At 40.4% G+C, this 16,884-nt stretch overlaps 1 protein-coding gene across 1 annotated transcript; it reads left to right on the top strand.

Moving 5' to 3' along the window:
- The first annotated feature begins 4,466 nt into the window (after window positions 1-4,466).
- Window positions 4,467-9,589, top strand: nup42 (nucleoporin 42). Its single transcript, XM_046059167.1, has 8 exons — window positions 4,467-4,755; window positions 5,628-5,825; window positions 5,900-6,164; window positions 6,426-6,514; window positions 6,651-6,727; window positions 7,177-7,263; window positions 7,363-7,465; window positions 8,806-9,589. The coding sequence occupies exons 1-8, from the start codon at window positions 4,599-4,601 to the stop codon at window positions 9,339-9,341; spliced, it is 1,512 nt and encodes a 503-aa protein (XP_045915123.1). The 5' UTR covers window positions 4,467-4,598; the 3' UTR covers window positions 9,342-9,589.
- Window positions 9,590-16,884: the final 7,295 nt, after the last annotated feature.

The raw sequence follows: 16,884 nt of genomic DNA on the forward strand, positions 1-16,884 counted from the left end.
CTTGCAGAAATGGCGAATAAAGCTTTTTTATATTGCATGAACAGTATCTCTCAAAGATGCTGAAGTTGTAATTTGTATTTGTCGTTCTTGGAATTTTTTATTGGAAATTGCTACTTCACAGAGGTTATCTGTTTTGAAACAATACACTAAAAACAAATTTGAATTTAGTTGATTTTTTATTGAAAATCGTAGATACCTTTAAGATTTATGTTTTTACGACAAAGATCCCAAACAACATTTGTCTGATATTATCAAACTATTCATGATCACGCATATGTGATGTTGGATACAATTAGTAATGAACAATGGCTGTCAGAAGGATTAAGAAGAAGGACAAGTCACACAATTGTTTAGACAGAGTTTTGTATGCTTACCAGACCTCTGCACAAGGGTGTGTATGCTTTATGCTCTACATTGTACACACATGCAGGTATTTTCACTTATGAGTGAAAAGACCTTTTTTCAGTGCAGCCGTGTGCTCACAGACCATGAAAAATTCAGCTCTCCGAATCCATTTGCTGCACCTGTTTGGATTGGACGACTTTATGCACAAAGGTACCTGTTCATTTGGTACTCTCAGCAAGCAAGGCTGGATTGCCATCCGGCAAAGAGGTCAACTATCCCAGAGCCCCGATGCCCCCCAAGTTTAGTCTGTCAATTGGAGTTGAGAAAAATGTGAATACTTTCGAACTTTGTTAGAAATGTTACAAATGTGAACCACTTAATTACAATGTCATCTGCATTATTAGCATTTGGCCCAGTGTCAAAAAAATCTAGTTTGGAGATTATTTTTATTTCAAATGACTGTCAGATGATACATATTCTTATTAAAGATGTGTTTCATTCAATGACAACAAATGAATGAAAACACAGAACACACTGGCAAATGTGAGTGTAGAGTTTGGAGACCTAATCAAGTCTAATCAGACAGAATAATAGCAAACAACGGTGTGGTTGTGCAGTCCCTGCAATTAAACTCAAAGTACATGTTAGTAGTACTATTTTCTGACTTACAAAATGTGTAACGTATGTAAAATATGTTATTATAAAAAACACCACAGAAATGTTACTGGGTTAACCCAATGCAGACTATATTAAAACATACCCTTCCAGCCTATGAAGCAGATACATGTCACATATCTGCGGTGGAATTACGACCTTTGACACATTCTCCATTTCAGTGCTGTTCAAACTGTGTCATATTGTATATACTGTATACCAATACACCTACCTCAGGTCACAAGGTCATAGGTCTTTTTTTATTTTTTCCAGCATCCTTTGCACTATGCTCCATCACACTGTGTACATGTGTACATGTATGTGTATGTGTACCTGTATATCATATCCACCTTCAACATGTACATAATGAGAATAATAGTTTACTCTTACATCCTTTGCACTCTGATCACTGCACTATTTGTCAATATGTCTATATTGTTTTGTTCATAGTGTGTATATTAGTGTTGTCTATACTGTAGTTTCTGTCTCATTTTATTTTACTATTATTTTATTATTGTGTTATGGTATTTTTGTATGAGTAAGCACATTGTGAGCAATGTACAATCCTGAGTCAAATTCCTCGTATGTGTACGCATACCTGGCAATAAAGCTGATTCTGATTCTGATTCTGAAAAGTATATCATCTGATGAAACAACACTCCTCTTCGTGAAAACATTGAGGCCAGTGGAGGACATGCTGAATAATGTCAAGCGCGTGTTCTCTAACGCAAACCAGCTGTGACCTAAAAGTCTAGAAAGAAAACCTGAAAATGAACTCTCCTGCCACGTGAGGTTGCTGTTGCTGCTGATAGGCAGGGATAGGTTGCGAGCAGATGATGCAAAACAGTAGGAGGAGATGTCAAATAACAAGAAATAATATGACTAAATTACAAATAAACTGTGATAATTCTGATAGTATTAATGTGTTCTTCTCAATGGTAGAATTAAAAAAAGCTATAAATCAGGGGAAAGATACCTCACCAGGTAGGGATGGACTGGGATATCAATTATTTAAGAATTGTGGAGAAACGATAGAAGAAGAAGCTCTTGCCCTAATTAATAGTATATGGGAGAGTGGACGTCTTCCTAAAGAGTGGAAACATGCTGTAATCACTCCAATTGTGAAACCTGGAAAACCACCAGATAAGCCTGGTTATTACAGACCGATTGCATTAACCTCTGTTTTATGTAAAATAATTGAGCGCATGATAACAGACAGACTAGTGGACAAACTGGAGAAAAGCGGTATTTTTGTGGAATATCAGAGTGGATTCAGACAAGGACGATCAACAATGGATGCTGTATTAGATTTAGATAATGACATTACAAAAGCCATTGCAAATAAAGAAATAGTTGTAGCAGTGTTTCTGGACATTGAAAAAGCCTATGATATGCTTTGGAAGGAGGGGTTGTTAATTGCACTTCATGACGCTGGAATCAGGAAGAACGTTTAACTGGATTAAGAACTTCTTATGTGACAGGACAATTCAGCTGAGGGTGGGAAGCGAATTATCAGATGAGCTTGAAATAGAGAATGGAACCCCAGGAAGTCCAGTGCTCTTTAATATACTAGTCAATGGCATGTTTAGTAGAGTGAGGAAAGAATTCAAGTTCTCATTGTTTGCAGATGATGGGGCCATTTGGAAGCGAGGGAGGAGCATCTCCTATATTTATGGTCAAACGCAAACTGCATTGGACAAAGTAACTGAATGGGTTAATGACTGGGGCTTTAAAATATCTACAGAAAAAATGAAATGCATGATATTTGGAAGAAGAAAATGCCTACACAGATGTTACAGATTTATAATAGGACTATTGAAAGAGTAAAACATTTCACATTTTTAGGAATGTGGTTAGATGAAAGGATGACATGGAAGAAGCTTATTGAGATGGTTTCCTTGAAATGTGGGAAAATAATTAATGTCCTAAGGTGTGTGGCTGGGGCCGACTGGGGAGCTGACGGTGAATCTATGATGATGATATACAGAGCAATGATAAGATCAACTATGGATTATGGCTGTGTGGTATATGGATCAGCAACCCCTTCAGTGATTAACCAACTTGACAGAGTCCAAGCAAAAGCCCTTAGAGTGTGCAGTGGGGCGTTTCGCACAACCCCAATTCCGGCACTATTAATAGAAACAGGGGAGATGCCATTAGAAATAAGAAGACGTAAAATTGGTTTGAAGTATATAATGAAACTAAAAGGACAGGATGGAAATCTACCAACAAAAACCCTGTTGAGTCAACATTGGGAGTTCATGGGAACGGCAGGAAGGATCAAAACAAACTTTACAGAAAAACCCAAATCTATGGCAGAGGAAATTGGTATTATGAATTTAAATGTATGTCCACCAATATGTCGTCCAGATATACCTTCATGGTTAATTCCTGATCCCAATGTTGACCTATATTTTATGGAAACAAGCAAAAGAAATATGTCAGAGGCTGTAGTGAAGGAGATAAAAGCCCAGATGTGTCAAATATGGGGAGGCCACCTACAAATCTATACTGATGGGTCAAAGGATCCTGAGAGCGGTAAAGTGGCTCTTGGTGTAAGCATTCCAGAAATAGGTTATAAAAAAGGATGTAGGATTCCAGATCATATGTCGGTCTTCACAGCAGAGTTGGTAGCTGTTCTATGGGCTTTAAAGTGGGTCGAACATAATAAACAGGAATATTCAGTTATATGTAGCGACTCAGCAGCAACTATGATTACAATTAAAGATACTAAAATGAAATCTAGACAAGATTTACTTGTGGAAATTACGCAGGTGTTGTATAGAATTCACAAAGCAGGGTATGAGGTGGGGTTTGTGTGGGTACCGGCGCACATGGGTGTGGAGGGTAATGAGGAGGCAGATGTGGTGGCAAAAAAGGCGGTGCTGGAGGAAAGAGTTCAAATTAATTTACAATATGGGTTACCGGATTACACAGAAGTAATAAATAGGTCAGTGAAAGAAATGTGGCAAAAATCATGGGAAAACGAAAGAAAGGGGAGAACATATCATTCAGTACAAAGAACTGTAGAGAAAGGAAGATGTGCTTTTAGATGTAAGAGAAGAGATGCAGTAGTTCTATCCAGACTGAGCTTTGGGCACTGTGAGCTGGCTCTGATTGGTAAACACCCTGATGGAAAATGTGAATGTGGAGACAAGGAAACAGGGAAGCATGTATTAGTTCATTGTAGAAAATACTCTCGCCAAAGGAGGAAATTGTTTAGAGACCTGGGAGCAATTGGAGAAACTATATTTAGCATACGCACTCTAGTTAACTTAGATAGTTGGAACAAAATGAAGAAAGTGATCGAGTACCTACATAAAACTGGTTTATACAAAAGGATATAGGCAATTAGCGTTAAGATGTGAATAACGAACAGAGGAGGGCAGCAATACGCCACAGATGCGTCTAGCCTGCCGGAAACAAGAAGAAGAAGCAGAAGAAGAAGAAGAAGAAGAGCAGATGACGCAAATTTCCTGCGACACCGGCTCGTGCCTCTTCGCGAGTCGCACGAAAACATTGCCGAGTGCTGTTTGGGTTTGGGAGCTCAGAGACGAAACGTTTGTCGAAACATTTAACACAACGAACGCCGCGGGGAAATGACGGTGTGCAACTTTTTTCTTCAGGGCCGTTGTCGTTACGGCGATAAATGTTGGAATGAGCACCCGAGGGGAGGAAGCAGAGGTGGAGGTGGAGGATACAACAACAATTACAGCCGCACTCCTGCTCAGCAGCAGACCAGAGGAGGAGGTGGAGGTAACGTAAATAAATAAAGCGTTAGCTAACTCTTCGAAGTATTTGTGTAGCGTTAGCTGGTTGGCAGGCAGAATTAGCTTTCGTTTCTCATTCATTGGCATTAACGGTAAGCTAACGGTAGGATGTTAACTTTTGTTAGGTTGTTGAGTTATTGGGGCGTGTTCATGTTAACTAGTATGACGTATCCTTGCGTTATACAGTCAAAACTTTAGAAACATCTCTCAGTTCAACAGCAGCTCAGACAAACATCATCCAGAATGACCGCAGACTTGATTCATAAACCCTGTAAAACAGTTTCAACATAAACTGAGCATGAAAACTTTCATGAAGGCAGGGTTTGTTGCAGGGCTAAAAGTATGTTTTAAGAAGGGACTTAAAAGAGTTCACTGACTCAGCCGTCCTGATTTCATCGGGCAGGCTGTTCCAGAGACTCAGGGGCCCTGACTGCAAATTAATGCAATAAATGGGTCACCGAAAGTCAAAGATAAATAAGTATTACAGGACAGCTAAACACAATGAGAATAGAACATTACTAGAAGAAAACAATGCTCACTTTTATTCTACTGACAAATATAATGTCTGGTAAGCACTACACTGTGAGGGACTGTAGATCAAGTCAAAGTTAAACCACACATTTATCCTAAAAGGCTTTGCAATTTGTCCAACATATGGCATTGTCTGTCTTTAGAGTCTAAATACAAAGAAATGAGGGAAACACAGAGGAGGGGGCTCTCATTCAGGACAGACAGCCATGCTATAGGTGTTGTACAAACAGAGTAGACAGACGGGTTTTTAGTAGAATTATAATATGGACAAAAAGAGTGATTTTTCCCTCAACATTGACTGGTTTTGGTGTGCATGTTGGTATTTAGGGTTTGGAAATCGAGTTTGGGTGAATCCTTCCCAGCAAAAAGGAGGGTATATCCAGCCTTCATCATTCTCCTCTCGTGGAAGTGATGACTGGGGTCGAGGAGGAGGAGGTGGCGGAGGAGGAGGAGCTGACTGGGGTCGAGGAGGAGGAGGAGGGGGCGGTGGAGGAGGAGCTGACTGGGGTCGAGGAGGAGGAGGAGGTGGAGGAGGAGCTGACGGGGTCGAGGAGGAGAAGGAGGTGGCAGTGGAGGAGGAGCTGACTGGGGTCGAGGAGGAGGAGGAGGTGGCAGTGGAGGAGGAGCTGACTGGGGTCGAGGAGGAGGAGGAGGTGGCAGTGGAGGAGGAGCTGACTGGGGCCGCGAAGAGAATGACTGGGGCCGAGGAGGTGGCGGGAGAAGAGATAACGCGAAGGGCACCGCATTCAGCTTCTCCTCTCAAAACAGATTCTCAGCGCTTGGTACTCCCAGCACCTTTGACAGGGGAGGAAGAGGAGGAGGGCAGCAGGTCGCAGCTGGTGATGACGACGACGACAAAAAACTGTGAGTCTGCTTGTTTTTTTTTTTAAGTTGTGCAGCATTAAAATGTGTGGACCCAGCTTAAGTTTCAGTCTATACTTTTTTGTCTAGAGAATAAAATGTTTGATAATAATAATGTTTTGATATAAAGATTTAGTATCATAGACCACTGTATGGTTAACTTGTTGCTACTGTGTATAATTGACGGGGGGGGGGGGGTATAAACGTCATAATAATAATAATAATAATAATACAATAATCAATGTCTGTCTCATGGTCACCCAGGGAGATCATTCAGATGGACATGGACAGTTGGGAGAGTTCAGGGATGTGGGGCTTCTCCTGTTACTCCAGCTTAAAGACATCTTTATCTGGTGTGTATCAAAAATACATTTGATCACACAATTTCTGTTCTTATTTGTGGTCACAGCACTAGTGGTTGTAAACAATGGGTTTATTACACCAATCACCAAGACACTAGACCTGAACATGTTTATTTCTCATCTATAGGTTTCACTGATCTCTCTCCAGAAGAGCTCAGGCTGGAGTATTACTCCACAAAAGCTTCAGGCGATCTGCAGAGCTATGTAAGTTCCCCTCATTAATGGCATTCCTAATGTTTGTTTTCAGGCCAACAAGAAAGTACATTTCTGAAGAGACTTCATTTCATGACTCTTTGTCTTCGGCATGGATGTAAGGATTCCTTTGAGATTATTAGGCAAAATCTCAATGTATTTGTCACACCATCTTTTTTAAACATTTAAAATGTGTAGCAGTCTAAGGCACTGGTTCTCAAACCTTTTCATGTCAAGGACCCCTAAACTGACACAAATTACACTGACACATTTGATAAGATTTTGTCCCAGGATCGCCCATCTGACAGGAATTTGGCTTTTAGATGTTTCATTGCAGAAAGTATATGAAACCCATGACCAAAATATGTTCTGCTACTGTGTTACTTGTGGATGGAATAATAGTGAAAATAACCCCACTTTGAGAACCTCTCGCCTAAGGAACTTCTGTTTCACATGTTCAGATTAATGGCATCAATCAGTTGCTCAACCAGTGGAGAAGCAGAGTCCAGGAATTGAAGGTTATGAGTCCAGCCACCCGTGCAGCTGTGGTGAGACACACAGACCCACACACAGTTATTTTTTATAGGACTTTTTGTTTAAATACAGTGAACAACTTTTGATATTTGCAATATTTACTTTCCTTGCAGCTCACAGAGTTAAACAGCCCAGCCCCTCAGGCACCTTCAAGTGACTTTGGTTCAGCGACAGCGACTGGATTTGGTTCCTCTGCATCCAGCTTTGAAAGCAAAGGTGGAGATTAAGTATTGCTTCATCATAACAGTAACAGTGTAACAAAAATAGTTCAACACTTTTGGAAATGCTTTGCTTTCTTGCAAAGGGCCTAAGGAAGTGACTGCTCCCAGCCAAAAAATAGCAAATAACCTCTCTAAAATAAGAAAGTGCTGGTCTTTGGCATTTGGCTCTTTGGCTTTTGAAAAAACATTTAAAAAAACAAGATACAGTGTGTTAATTAGTGAGCTTTAGGTCTGCCAGTAGGTTGATTTTGTTACCTTTTGACAGAGCTAGCTGTTGCCCCAATTGCAGTGTTTGTGCTAAGATAAGATGGCCAGCTGCAGACCAGTGTGAAGAGTAATGTGTTACTGACGTTAAGAAATGTTAGCCTGTATGTTTTGTAAAAAAACACACTCCTTTCTGCTGTTATGAACATGATATTAGTTAATAAAGTCGGGACAGACTGCTTTGTTTGGGCGGAGAAGTGGGGTGGCAGTGAAGTGTTTCCCATATTATTTCCCATATTATTTTATTTGTGGTGGCCCACAAATTAATGAGTGTATGGGATAATTATCAACGCTGACCAGCACATATTGATTTTATATTTTTTTACTAGGCGTATTTAAAATCGTATTTGATTGAGAAGCTGTATTGCGCAGCATATATGCATTCAGCATCTCCTCTCTCTCTCTCTCTCTCTCTCCCTCTCTCATGAACAACGCTGCACAAACCTGTCCAAAGTTGGATATAGCTGGGTTGTCCAGATTAGTGACCCCACCCCCACCCCACCGAAAGTAATATATTAACGGAACTAGATGCTTTTATCACCCAGTAATAAGTAAAGTCGTATTATAACCTTTTTTAAGGAGTAACTTGTAAAATATTAAAATTTCTGAGTAACTTGCTCAACACTGCTGCTGACTGTAACGTCATATTTAATGGACAATGCATCACCGATTGTTTCCCACAGGATTTTGTGACACTGTGGTGGGGGTGCTCCTCTCTAAAAAAAAACATATGTTATGTTACTAAAAACAATGCATTTTCACATAAATTTTGGCTATTATTATTATAATTATTACAATAATTATTGAACAACATAGATTTTAGTTTTTCACATTACACTCAAACCTTAAGAAAAAAAAAGTGGGCTGTGAAAGGTAATTAATGGGACACACTGCATCATCTGACTCTGCAAGCAAAACCAGTTGCTTTAAATGTATTCCTTGTGTCTCATGAATACAGTGTGTGAACAAATTATTTTAGTGTTTGAGTTCAGCCCAAGCACATGAATGAATCTGAACACTTTTATCAGTGCATCTGAAAATGCTGATCAGGAAATCTTTTTGACCATGTAGGCTTTGGGGCTCCAGCACCGGCCCAGGCTGGCACTTTCAGCTTTGCTGCTCCAAGTGGTGGATTTGGCTCCTCAGCGCTGGCACCATCATCCTCCGCAGGTTTTGGCAGTGCCTCAGCAGCTCCTACACAACCTCCCTCTGGGTTTGGGTCCTCCTCTGCAGCATCCTCTGCTCTTTCGGCTGCTTCTTTTTCCTTTGCCGCTCCGGCCACCAACACACCAGCGGCCACTTCAGGATTTGGCCTTGCCTCTGGGTTCAGTTTCTCTTCGACAGCAAACACTGGAGGAGGATTTGGGAGCAGTTTCGGGACTCAAGCACCTGCTACAGCAGGAAGCAGCAGTAGTTTTGGACAGACAACTGGAGGGTTTGGGACAACCGCTGCTCAACCTGCAGCAGGAGCCGGCGGGACATCCAACAGTCTGTTTTCACCTGAGAGTAAACTGACTCCAGAGGAACTGAATCAGTTCAAAGCTAAGAGGTTCACTCTAGGCCAGGTTCCTTTAAAGCCTCCCCCAGCTGATATGCTGGTGGTATGATGCTGTGGGAACAGTCCACAAGATTCTTTTTTAAATAAGAGATAATGTTTACAAAGTAAAGATTTTCTTCTGCCTAGTGCTTATGTTTAAACAAAAGTAATTATTCTCAGTTTTAATATATGGCTATTGTTCAAATACTCCAGATCCATACTCAGTGGGAGACTCACCTTGGTTTCTTGTAAGATTTTTGTGTATATGCAAAGTATGCTTTATGTACAGCTTTACAATACACGTATTTTTCAATTATAGCTTTTGTCATATAGTGTCTTCTTCTTACATATAAATGTGTTTCATTTAATACTTCCTTCAAGAATAATAGAATTTCCTGTGACTGACTTGTAATCTTACTTTTTATAAAAGCTGTAATTGCACAACTCAACCAGGAGAGAGTGCCAGAATACAAACAAGAAAAGCCCATCAGCCTTCTAACATTTTAGTGAAGCACTAAGCGAAACAAGTCAAGTGTAAATATATGTGGAACTTGGTAATAACTTAAAAAGAAGAGGTAGTTTATTGCCACAGGCCGGATATTATGCTCCCTGCAGTATTGAAACAACTGAAGCCAGGCCCATTAGTCTACAACCATCCACAGCAGCTTGTAGGCCTACATCCACTAAAAGAGAGGACAGTGTGGTAGTGCATGGGTGACAATGAGTGAGTAAGCTATTCAATACGTATTCATTAGGTGTTGAGCACCCGGCGGGACAAGAAGAAGAGGAATACAGCGACAAAGAGACAGCAATAAGCTATTCTGCTGCTGTAAGGGGCTGTGGCTCTGCTGACTGGGGCATATTTTCAGCTGACAGAGAGTTTGTGATATTGGCAAGAGGTGAAACTGAGCTGTAGCTGCCTCCTGTGTGTTTGTGTGTGTGTGTGTGTGTGTGTGTGTGTGTGAAATTGTCCCAAGTCAATATCTCGCAGCCATACAATTTAATGCATATCTATAAATGGCAACACAGCTTAAACTGCAAGCAACAGTGTGTGACATACAGTAGTTCTTTTCTCTCCTACATCTCAGGCTGTCAAGCATTAACCTCCCACCCCACCCCCTGCTAGCAGATAATACATAAATAATTGAACAGATTAATGAACGGTTGAAAAAGACACTGTCTCGTGAAAAGGCACTTGCACACTCATTTCGGTGACACTTGTTTCATTTGCTATCTGGTGACTCTTAAATACATCTAACTAAAAAAAAGATGGGCATTTCTGAGTACTTATTTCCCAGCAAATAAGCAGATTGAATCGCTAACTGCTGCGGCATCACATTGCCAGCCTGCCTGTGTTTATGTAATGTATGCATGAGCTGCACAGAGTGGCTCAGAGCTATATTAAAGATGATGACGAGTAATTCTGTGGATGCCTGCACTGCACACTCATACATAGTCAGACACAGAATGTTTTTTACTGGGAACATTTAATCACTCCGGAGTACATTAAGACCTGTAGAAGGTCATGGTGCAAGACGCAATTATATTATATTAAAGAAATTATTACATTTCCCTCATTGTGTTTAATAGCGAAGAATATAATTTCAGTCATTTCCTCCTCCTACCCTGCTGGTGGCTGTTTCAGGACTCCCAAGAGGGAGGCTGGATTGTGAGAAATGAGACACACACACACAAACACGCACATATACACACCTGTCATGTAGCTACTGTGCACATTCCTCCTCTTTGAACCCCCAACCTGCCCCCCGCCCCACCTCCTGTGAAATCATAGCTTACACAAACCACAAGTCACATGTCCGCGATGTGAACTGTAATTCAATTGACTGTGACCTGACTCCAGCAACATGGAGCAGGCACACTGTATATGGTGCTCTAATACATTCCGTAAACATTTCCATAAGGGTTGTCTGGCGCGTTAATACCCTTTTTAGACTGTGTGTAGCCCTGTATGTTTGTAGGCCTATGTTGGAGCGGATCAATTCTTTGAATTATGACTTCTGCCTGCAGCTGTTGAAAGTCATCCTCTGGCTGGCTTCAGAGTAGTAGACCTATGTCATACAGTACCTAAATGTGAATTGTGTTCATTGCAAGTACACAGCTATTGTTGTCTCTACATCAGCTGATGACAGCAACAGATGGCTTTACCACCGCTTGAATCCCCTCTCTCGTCGGAATGCTAATGAGCTGATTCGGATTCCGTGCCGAGCTCAGTACAGACGGCCCTCCTTATATTTCTGTTACAGCAGAGAACAAGAATTGATTGTGTTGTGGCCCCATGGGTCGCCTATGGGAAACAGGGCATTGATCCAGCCTGTGATTTATGCCTTTGGGTGACTTGAGTGGCACATATTTCATCTGCAAGGTTGTGGACCTTGGTTTCTATGCTGCAGATGTTTATGTGTTCATAGTAGGATCAGTGTCCACGTTCCTCTAACACTGACAGTAATAACACACTGTTGTGAGTAAATGCTGTCAGTGCAGTGAATGTATATAGGGGCTACTGTATTTGAGGCCAGAGTGGGTGACGCCTGGATTATTTAAGCTAGAGTGGCACTAAGAGGCTGGGCAGAAAATGATGTTACATTACAGTAAAGATTTTACTTTAGTGTGGTGATGCACAGAGCAACAATTATGTAACTTCAACATAAATGTGATGGATGACTTTTCTCAAGAAAGTTTCAAGTTGAGTTTCACAAAATAGCCTACAGAAACTGAAAAACACATTCAAAAATAGCATATCCTATCTATTTTATCAAGCTCTGAACTAAATAAGTGTATCCACCTCTCTTCTGATTGCTTAGCAGCTTACATTTTCTGTAGTAGTTTGTTTCTTTAATCGTTTTTTGGTTTCCAAAGAAAAACAGCTGTGCTACTGACACTGGATTACCACCTGAGTAAAACGGGCAACTGCCCTAAGGCCCCGGGGCCTTTAGGGCCCATTGTGTGTCAGGTGGTTTGTGATATTTCACTTGAAAAAGGTATGCAACGGACCAAACCGCTGTAAGACATGTGAGGAGGGAGGACATAATCTTTCAAAACTTAAAAAAATGCATTGGACTTGTAGTAGAGAGCTGTTAACCCTTTGTGTACTAAATACATTGACTAGATGCTGACGGACAGCAGTTGTTATATTAAATTGTTTTGATCAAAAGTGTGCCAGGAACATTTCAGTAGTCGCTGGGCATTGGCACAAACGTGTCCTTATCTCCCTACTAAATTCTACAGTCACCCACATGACTGATGTTTACTGAAGGTATTCAAACATACAAACTAAACTGAACAGGAGTTTGACTTTTTAAAAGTCAAACTCCTGTTCAGTTTAGTGGAGTTTGACTTTTAAAAAGTCAAACTCCTGTTCAGTTTAGTGAGTCAAGTTGTGTAACCAGATTGAGTATTTCTATCTCACAGAATTACAATTAAAATGTGATATCTTAATTTGAGAGCTAATCTAACACTTGGAAACACATTAAATGCTAATTGATTTAGAGCTGAAACCGATAGGCTATAATTATAAGATAATTATAAGTGAAAGAACTGTAATTATTAGTAAAATACATGAATGAATGAATGACTGAGTCATTTTTGGTTAGCTGTCAGTGTACAGCTCTGGTAGCTATGTACAGGGCACAAGTGGAGTTAAAAAAAAATAATAAATTCTAACCAGATAGGATGGAATTCATTGATATTAAATGTTACTTTAACATTTAGCAGATCACTGTAGAAAATGTCATGCTAGTCAGAAGTCGACCCTACAATCATCTGATCCTTGGTCAGAAGCATTATCCATTCCCCACGACTAGAGCTATGCAGAATGCCTGGCTAATGTTTCCGCCAACTCATGACTGCCAGGATCATTGTCTTATGTCTGTCACTCGGCTAAACACTATAATTTCCATAATTGTAAACAGGAAGGTCACAAGCTCAGGAGGAAAAGTTTCTTAATCTCATTCTCGTGTTTGACTAAAATCAGACTGCACCTTTAAAAAAAAATGATCCTAAAAGTCCAGACTGGGGTAAACCAGGGCCACAGCGCCGACAAAACGTATGCTGCTATTACTTTCTGGCAAGTAAAATAATACATTTTGTGTGTGTTTTTGGCCATTTAAAGGTATTTCAACAGATAAAAAGGACTGGATTGGTTGGTACACAGCAAGTTAACGTTAAATAATGTAGAGTCGTGAGGATAATTGCAAAAGAGATCTTGTCTTTATTTTATATATAACAGCAGTAAGTCATGTTAATTATAGGCTATTCGTTTTCACACTGGGCGATACAGCTTTAACATGCTGCGCGCGCTCCCGCCGACGGCATTCAGTTTTCAGCAATCACTTTCTGGCACGACACCTGTACGCTCTGCTGTCCAGTCTTTCTGGCCTCCTAAAATGTGATTTCAGGCGATTTCAGGTCTGTTAAAACCTTAAACAGTCTATGAATAACACACAGTTAAAAACGGTGACATTTAGGTTCATTGCCACCTATGGTTGCCACTCTATAGTCTTGAAGTTAAGTACAATATTAAGTACAATTATTGAGAAGATGTGGTTTTCCTGCAGTGGTAGCAGGCCAGCACGCTAGCAGGCTAATTATGAACATTTCATATACCTAGCTGACAAATTTTCAAACGAAGGTCAGTAACAATTAGCTAAGTCACGAACAATTCTCCATTCATTACCAGGTTGCATAACTACACTTTGTTTTAGACTGCTGATAACACTTACATGTGCAGCCTATTTGCCAACATAGGAAATCATGTAAAGTTAGTACGTTAATGGCTTATAATGGCTATTTGGTAATAACACTGATCATTAGTACAAGATGGAAATGACATAGTCCACGTAATCTATGTTTTTTTTATTCTTTATTTGGGTCCAATTAGCTAAAACAGGCCAAAATATGTATTAGTCAATGTGTTTGTTTGTTGAGTATGCAAATTTAGTTACTGTGCATAGTGACATGAGCAAAGCAATTGGGAATAGCTGAATGAAATGCATAGGTCCAGTAAGATATTAAACTGTGACCAGCTTCTATATAATATAATATAATATATTAATTCTGTAAAAAAAAACACTGTATCACAGGCAGACAAGGATACAAAGAAATATACAAGTTATAACTAGTTTGCTGTCTCTCTATCCTGTAGTAAAATGGAAACTAAGAATTCAAAAAGAATAAAAAATAAATGTGAAATTAAAAAGAAGATAGAAATCCTCTGACACAAAAACACATTAAAAAAAATGTTTTTTCCAAGGCAGATACAAACAAACATACATACATATACATACTTCTACTTACATACACACCTCTACCCATGCATCCATCCATCTATGCAAGTTGTAATTTAAAATGAGGATGTTCCAATGCAAACCAAACTTGATGATATTACATTTTCTCATTTTGAAATTTAAATGGACATGAGATTGTATGTCTTCACTATACCTTTTGCAGATCAAAAGCAGATGCAGTGTATTTTTCAAAGGTTAATTTATGATCCACTCCGGAAGACAACACCACTCTATTTCCAATATTACTCTATTACTAATGCCAGTACTACTGAACCTAAGTTGCTGACCTACTGTAAATAGCTTTATCATAGTTGTATTTGCACCAAGCAACAATGTACAAAAGAAGAGGAAAGGACTATGCGAATTTGAATATTTTCTTTTCTCAGTTCATAGTATATCAGTTCATTTGTAAAACACATTTGGATTTGTGGCTGTCTCACTATAGAGGCAACAGTACCTCTCATTTACATTTGCTGACCAGCTGTTTATCTGGCGTCCTTCCCATAGCCACAATCGCTGTTTGCTGTAGTGGGACACCAGCTGAATCTGATCTTACCCTTGGTCCCAAGCTCCAACCCTCCACTCACACTTGTAGTGAACAACGGTGTGGATTTGTGCATTTTACATTGAATAAATTTGGAGCTACCCTAAATTCCTTTCTCCTCCCCAGAGAAGAAGGGGAGGGGTCAAAGTTGCTTTCTCTAAGTGCTAGCCCGACCATAAAACTGGCACCTTTTTGATTCCGAAGCTGATAACGCGGGGCCTGACTGTTAAACTGACAAAGGGACACGAACCAGCCATTGGCATTTCCCTAAACAGCCTATCAAAACTGGACCCCCACACACACGTTTCCGTGGCAACTAACCTTATTCTTTGTTTTATTACCACATCAAAAAGGAAAACCCTTGTGTCACCAAGTGTGACATGGTCCAGACACTGAACTTTCCATGTAAAAGGACTGCAGTCTCCAAAGACTCAAAGCATTTAATTAAATCTTTAGTTACCTGAATATGTTTGCCTCTATTTGAGTAGTTATGTTAACTGTTGTTGCTATCTGTTGTTGATATCAGTGCTGAAAAGAAAGTTACTTGTGCAGTGTTTTTATTTTCAGCAAGACACTCCTTCATCAAATGTAATCAATGCTTGTTCATAATACTTTCCTACAAATTTCCTTTAGAAATGATGACAAAGAAATGTTTTACTATACTCTTAATCGCCAGCTTGAATTTAAGGATGAATCAACAATATCCCCGGTTCCTAAGGAGAGACGATCTTTGATTTAATCCAAGCTTTCCTCATGTAACCTGAGCTCCCCCAAGTGGACGAAATAAGTATTACATGCCCTCATCGGAAATGCCGTTAAATGTATAAGTATCCTGACCAATAATGTGACAATTGTTTCCTGTTACCAAATGCCTAGAACAGTACAACCGTTCAACCATTGAGGTTCGATTGTGGAAAATATTTGATTATAATACGTGCAAATAGATTTCTTTTCTTTAGACATTAAGTTTAGAAAGGCAGTCCCTTGGGAAACCTGAGACGCCCCCTGGGGAACCACGCCCCAGGCAACAAAAGAGCGACACGCGACCTCGCTCGCTCTCTTCTCTTCGCTGTTGGCTCTTCCACCCTGCTCGGCCCTCTGGACGCTTCGGCACGCGCAGCGTGCCTCGCCAGGCAACGCCCAGACTCGGCCAGCGAAACAAACCGGCCCTTTGTTCGCCTGAAGCTACACACCTGAAGTGCCACGACATCGATTTCTTTTGTTTGTTAAAGTTATCAGTCCGTTAAGTTACACTGGACTAATTCAGGAACGACCAAGTTCCATTTTAAGCCTTTTCGTCGAGCCAACTTCACCGAGGTCAGACCAAGCCACGTGGTCTCGCCAGCTACAACGAAGGAAACCTGCAAACAGCCGAATTGCCAGATGGAGGAGGCGTTTCAATCAGACACGGAAAACCCTGGAGAATCCCTAGTAAAAAGCCAGGATCAGCAGCTAGCGTGGGACCCGTGCAACAGGCCAAAAGCAGGCTGTCGACAAGCAGTAAGACTTAACACACGTTCTGTGATCAGATGTCCATTTTAACTCCTAAAATCATAGCATTAGTTTACTTTCAGTAGCTCTTCTATGCCGTATGAGTCAAATGCTTCCCACAACCGAACCTCCAGGCTCATTGTTCAGCAAATGTTTATGTTCCCTGTATCCAACCATCTTTTTATCACCTTTAGTTAGAGAATAAATTCACTGTAATATAACCAAGAGCTGTGTGTGTTGCCTATTTCTAGTTCCTGCCAAGAGAATTGACCCTT

This window comes from Micropterus dolomieu, linkage group LG09, assembly GCF_021292245.1.
Source record: "Micropterus dolomieu isolate WLL.071019.BEF.003 ecotype Adirondacks linkage group LG09, ASM2129224v1, whole genome shotgun sequence".
NCBI lineage: Eukaryota > Metazoa > Chordata > Actinopteri > Centrarchiformes > Centrarchidae > Micropterus > Micropterus dolomieu.

Bases quoted from the DNA above. Each gene is read 5' to 3' on its own strand.
- nup42 (XM_046059167.1), top strand. From the start codon at position 4,599: ATGACGGTGTGCAACTTTTTTCTTCAGGGCCGTTGTCGTTACGGCGAT. The intron at 5,826-5,899 runs GTGGAGGAGGAG...GGGGTCGAGGAG, and splicing joins GGGTCGAGGAGGAGGAGGAG to GAGGAGGAGGTGGCAGTGGA. The intron at 6,728-7,176 runs GTAAGTTCCCCT...TCACATGTTCAG, and splicing joins CAGGCGATCTGCAGAGCTAT to ATTAATGGCATCAATCAGTT.